A 5,506-nucleotide genomic window follows, 5' to 3' on the forward strand; every position below is an offset into this window, starting at 1 on the left:
TGCCATCTTCTTTAGCTTCCTCTTTGTTTTTGTTCTCCCTCTTCAACTTCATGCAGAAACTTCTTCGTCTGCCCTTTCATACCACAATGATAACACTCAATATCCTTAACTCTGAATTTGCTCATATTTTGTTCTCTATTTTGAGAATCACAAGTTTTGTTTCTCTCCCTGGTCCAGTTATCAGGACACTCGACGAAGAAGAACCTAGAGATTTTCTTCTCATCTTTTCATTCAAGACACTATTCTTGGCGGAATCTATAGAGATCACATCATCCATAGCAGAATCTGACAATGACGTTCTAAATGTTTCCCAAGAGTCTGGTAGGGAACCAAGTAGAAGCAAACCTTGAATTTCTTCATCAAATTTAATGCCCATATAAGATAATTGGTTCATGATCCCTTGAAAATTGTTCAGATGGTCTGTCATTGGAGAACCATCATGATACTTTAAACTCAACATCTGCTTTATTAAGAATATTTTGTTGTTGCCAGTCTTTCAAGCACAAAAACTTTCAAGATGCTCCCATAGGATTCAAGCATGTGTCTCCCCAAAAATATGGTTCAACACATTATTGTCGACCCATTGCCTAATGAATCCACAAACCTGTCTGTACAACAGATTCCACTTTTCATCTGTTTTATTATCAGGCTTTATAGTGGTAAATTCTGGTTTATAAAAATTGTTAACATAAATCAGATCTTCCATTTTTCCTTTCCAATTGACATAATTAACACCATTCAAAGTAATCATTCTACTTGGTGTTGGCTTCCATCATTTTTCTCCAAAAAATATTGTCATCGCAAATAAAAGTAAAATCTTTTCTAATGTGGAAGTTCAGATTGTGCTGCAACCACAGAGCATACTCAGATAAAACCTTGGCTCTGATACCAGTTTGTTAGGAAAACACGGATAAACATAAAAATATATATGGTAAAAGTAATGAAAAAATAATGACACCAAGAATTTTACGTGGAAACCCTTCTGAATAAGGGAAAAAACCACGGGGCAAGAGGAGCAACTGATATTACTATAGTAAGAAATTTTACATTATGTAATCACGAATACAATACTTAAAGTGACTACTACACACTCAAAAGGAACAACACTCTTTTGATTTCCACCTTACTGAAATATCGCTCACACTCTATTTTCTTCACGGACTATTTATCTTGTATAGTCTATGAAATACCTCACTGTGTTCTCAAAATGAATTTTCTTTCTAACTTGGTGTGTTATTCAAATGAGCAAGAATGCTTTATTTATAGAAGAAACTTACAACTATTGTTATCACCAATGACATAATGAAAATACTTAATTTTCAAACTTTGCAACTTAAATAGTTATCTTGGTAGATTTAGTTGGTATATTATACCAAATTAAGATTTTGACAATTAATATAGGGCTGGAACCCCACAGTTTGAATGATAAATTCCTTGGTATAAAAAGAAACGGATAAGATTCAAGAACCATTAAGAAGAAAACTGTATAATTTTAGAGAGAAATTATGTAAAAGGCTAAAAATTAATGGAAGAAATCAATGGTAGGAAGAGGAAGAATACAAAATTTGTGTGTACAAGTAGTTTGCTAAGAAATATTAATATTATTTGGACAATTAACAATTGTAAAAGAGTACCAGTTCTACCATAGAAAAAATATAAACAAATAACTCTTGCATTATTATATTGTACTCCTTTCATTTGAATTTGTTTAGGTAATTTAAACTTGGAATAGAGTTTAAATAAGGTTTATCGAATTTTATAGTTATAAACTAAGATGTAAAATATGTAAATATTTTAATCTCATAATATTAAATATTGTTATTAGTGATTAATTATAATACTTAGAAATATGTATAACGTAAATCTGGAAATGTACAGAGCCAGGTCTCACAGAAATTTTGGAGGATCATAAGTGATTAATAAAAGACCTATTCTAACTCAAAATAATGGACATCCATTTAGCTATATATCTTTTTATATATATATGTAAAAAAAATGAAGAGGAGAATCCGTTTGGAAAAAAAATGTATTTGGTCAGCTCCTAAACTGAAAGCTTGTTGCTGGCAATGCATTCAACCAGCCACCCAAAACTGTGATTTTATGTACAATACAATCAGCATTCTTTCCACGCATCATATCATTTTTCACTACCATAATCCTACTGTACCCATTAATAAATTGCCTGTTTTAAGAGACTCAAACCACTTGGTTCATCTGCAACACCATCTGAATGATACGACGATATGTCCACAGGCGGAGAGATACAGCCAGCGCTGCCTTTGGATTGGAAAGACTTCTTCTGCTGATCAAGATAGATCACTACCACTGATATATCATCGTGGAAATGACGCCTAATTCCCTTCTCTATTTTCTTTATATCCTTGTACCTCATTTCCCTCTTCTTACCAGCTTCCTTAAGGGCTGCTCCCACCAGTCTCTTAGCGATTCCCTGCAAGTACACCAACCCAAAACTCAGTCCATCATACTACTAAGATCAAACAAACGAAATAGCAACAACAGCGAGAAACAGGTATCTAGTTTTGCTAAGATGACTTCAAAATGAATGTCATCAAAGCCATTATCAGTCCCCTTAAGATTAAGCAGACTTGCGTTCGGATGAAATAGTATACTTGGTTGTATACAGTCCGCACGCAAGCTGTTTAGCAGCTCAACAAAATGTACATATTTTTCCATAACTTGTCAACAGAAAATAAGAACAAAAGAAAGGTCAACTTACAGCTCTTGGGTTTCTAAAGACTATTTCCACAGCAGCTTCATCACTTAGTTGTTCCCAGAGGCCATCAGAAGCAAATATCACAAATAAGTCATGCGTTCTAATTCTTCTAGTAACTATGGAAGGTTCTGCAGTCATTACAGCCCGCTTCAAAGGAACAGGATTTCCATATTTTTGAAAGATAGGATCTCTGTTTAACTCCGGTCTCTTAAGATAGGCATCTCCAATAGATCTTGAGACCTGCAAAGTGCGATGTATCCCAAAATCACATGAAAAAGTCTAGACTAAAGACCAAAGACAGAAAATAGGCTATAAATAAAAGGTAGCATGCATAAGTATCTTTCTCGCACATTCAGATGACAAAGTCTAGAGTAAAGAGCAGAGAAGCATAAAGGCTACAAACAAAGTGCAGATATTCTCTCTTTACTTTCCCAGGATAATGTTCATACATTTACAAACACATAAAGAATAAAATCAAGATTATCAGAATATATAGCAAAAAAAAGTTAAAAGGGAGATGATATTATATTCCCTGAAATCACAAATCTCCGCCTTGTGAAATCCTCCTATCTCAAAAAACGAAGGTATAGTCAGCAAAATTAAAGGGAAAATCGGAAGCACCAACTCAACAATTTCTGTGATTCAACCGGGATTAAGCTGAGCTAGAAATTGAGAGGATCAAATAAGAAAAGATCCAACAAAGAAATTGAGTTCATGGGCCAGAAAAGAAAGCAGAAAGAACAAAATTTCAGTTCAATTCTACACACTAAAGAACTTTGTAGCTACTCTCAGGAAGATGAATGAAAATATTTTCAAGAAAATCCAACTAAGCATGTTACGCCATAGCAATGGCAAATCATTGACCATAAGGTAGACAACCATTAACGACAACAAACACAACATTTTGAGATTACAGCTATGACTTGCCAAGTGGGAATCTCATAAGCAAGCTCCCGAGAGTCGTGCTTTTACTTTTCAAAAAGGAAACCAGGAAAACAGGAAAAGCTAGAGAACTCCAATGTGCAGTTCACTTACAATGAATGGATTGTTCACAATCAACATTATTTTGATCTATCACAACAACAGCGTTGAACCAAAAAATGCTTACGTCAACCATAAATAAAGGCGACAAATTTGGTTTAAAGTAAGCACCAAATAAGCAAGCTCACCTGAATTATGCCTTTAACTCTCCAAACTCCTCGACAGTGTACCACTATAGATGGATCATCAGGATGAAGTGATTCCACCTCTTTCCGCACCTCCTCACATGAAACATTATGATCAGTGGACAACCTTTCTGCAACCACTTTACTTTTCTCCCCGTCAAAACCTCTGCGTCCTAGCACTGCCCTAGAGTCTCCTGCATTAGCTACATATAATTCACTACCCGAAATAGCACCAAACAAACAACATGATCCAACTGAAGCAATCTTCGGCATAGAAGGCAGTGATTGCTTCACCAATCGAATAAAATCCTCTTCTGTCGCATTAAATGCTCTCTTTATCACCTCCGATGATAAACAACCTTGCTCTTTCTGAAACTCTACACCGAATTGAAAGCAAATAAATTAGATAAACTGCAAAATAATGATCTAGTGATCGATCAAAAGGTAAGCAGCCTAATTAATAGAACACGCTACTCATGTTAACCTAAAACACCAATGTTTGAAAAATAAATCCTAGGTACATAAAATCAGGTATCACTGATGAACAAAACATTTCCAGAATTAAACTAAAATCAGAATTCTGTCTCCCTAACCTCTTTTAAAGTAAGATGGTACACATGATAATGGGAATAAGTAAGAGAAAGATATCGTACTGTTTAAATAAGGAAAGAGATGTCTATTAAGAAAACGCGCAGCTTCAGGGCCTCCATGACCATCATAAACACCAACATAGGTAGCAGAAGGAGAAGTAAGTACTTGACTTTGATCTTCAAGAGATGAATTAGCCTGAACAACAGCCATAGAAAAATCACCAGATGCATGAGGCTTCAAATCTGTATGCCACAAAAGTCCATCACCACTCCGCCTTCCAAAACACCTCTCCAACGGCCGATAACACAATCTCATCATAACTTTTCCGTCCAATTACAATTTCTGAATCCCAAATTTTTGTGGGAGAGAAGAAGAAGAAGAATAGGGAAGAAAAGAGAAATGGAACAAGAGAGGGATTTTAGTTGAGGAGAGAGTCGAGGGGGGGAAACCGCGTATTGAAAAAGACAAACACGGAATAATCACAGCCTACCCTTTACGCGTCTATCTCCTCTTATTACAAAACCAGTCGCGCAATATAATACCAAAAGCCAAATAATGCTTTATCCGTTTCGTGCGATGTCATATCCTTCTAATTTTGACTACCCTCTCCTCTTTCTTAGCTTACCTACTCTAAATAATTTCAATTCAATTTTATTCCACGTATTTGATCTGAATATAATTTTTTTAAAAAAATAATTTAGAATTATATGTAATTGTATTAAGAAGATAGGATATACCCAAATCTTACATCTATCTTGATAGGAGGTAGATAAGTTAGTTTAATAAACCCTTAATTAAAAGGAAAATTTCTCCAACAACGATCGTGATAAAAAAAATGACATTAAAATAGCATGATACAAAGTAAATGAAGTAATAGATAGTAATATAAGAATTATTATTATTATTAATTACTTCTTACTTATGACCCAAGCTTACTTGTAACCCAAGTAATATCATAAATAGTATTTAATAAGGAATAGATCTCGTCCGTACATTGGTTACTTGATAGGCGTAC

General features: G+C 34.6%; 1 protein-coding gene across 1 annotated transcript; it reads right to left on the reverse strand.

Annotated features, from left to right (window-relative positions):
• Nucleotides 1-1,957: 1,957 nt before the first annotated feature.
• Nucleotides 1,958-5,078, reverse strand: LOC101257219 (probable protein phosphatase 2C 63). Its single transcript, XM_004248720.5, has 4 exons — nt 4,554-5,078; nt 3,904-4,277; nt 2,738-2,974; nt 1,958-2,449 (listed from the first exon to the last, which is right to left on the reverse strand). Exons 1-4 carry the CDS (start codon nt 4,807-4,809, stop codon nt 2,171-2,173), a joined length of 1,146 nt encoding a protein of 381 aa, XP_004248768.1. The 5' UTR covers nt 4,810-5,078; the 3' UTR covers nt 1,958-2,170.
• Nucleotides 5,079-5,506: the final 428 nt, after the last annotated feature.

Source organism: Solanum lycopersicum, chromosome 10 (genome assembly GCF_036512215.1).
Source record: "Solanum lycopersicum chromosome 10, SLM_r2.1".
NCBI classification, from domain to species: domain Eukaryota; kingdom Viridiplantae; phylum Streptophyta; class Magnoliopsida; order Solanales; family Solanaceae; genus Solanum; species Solanum lycopersicum.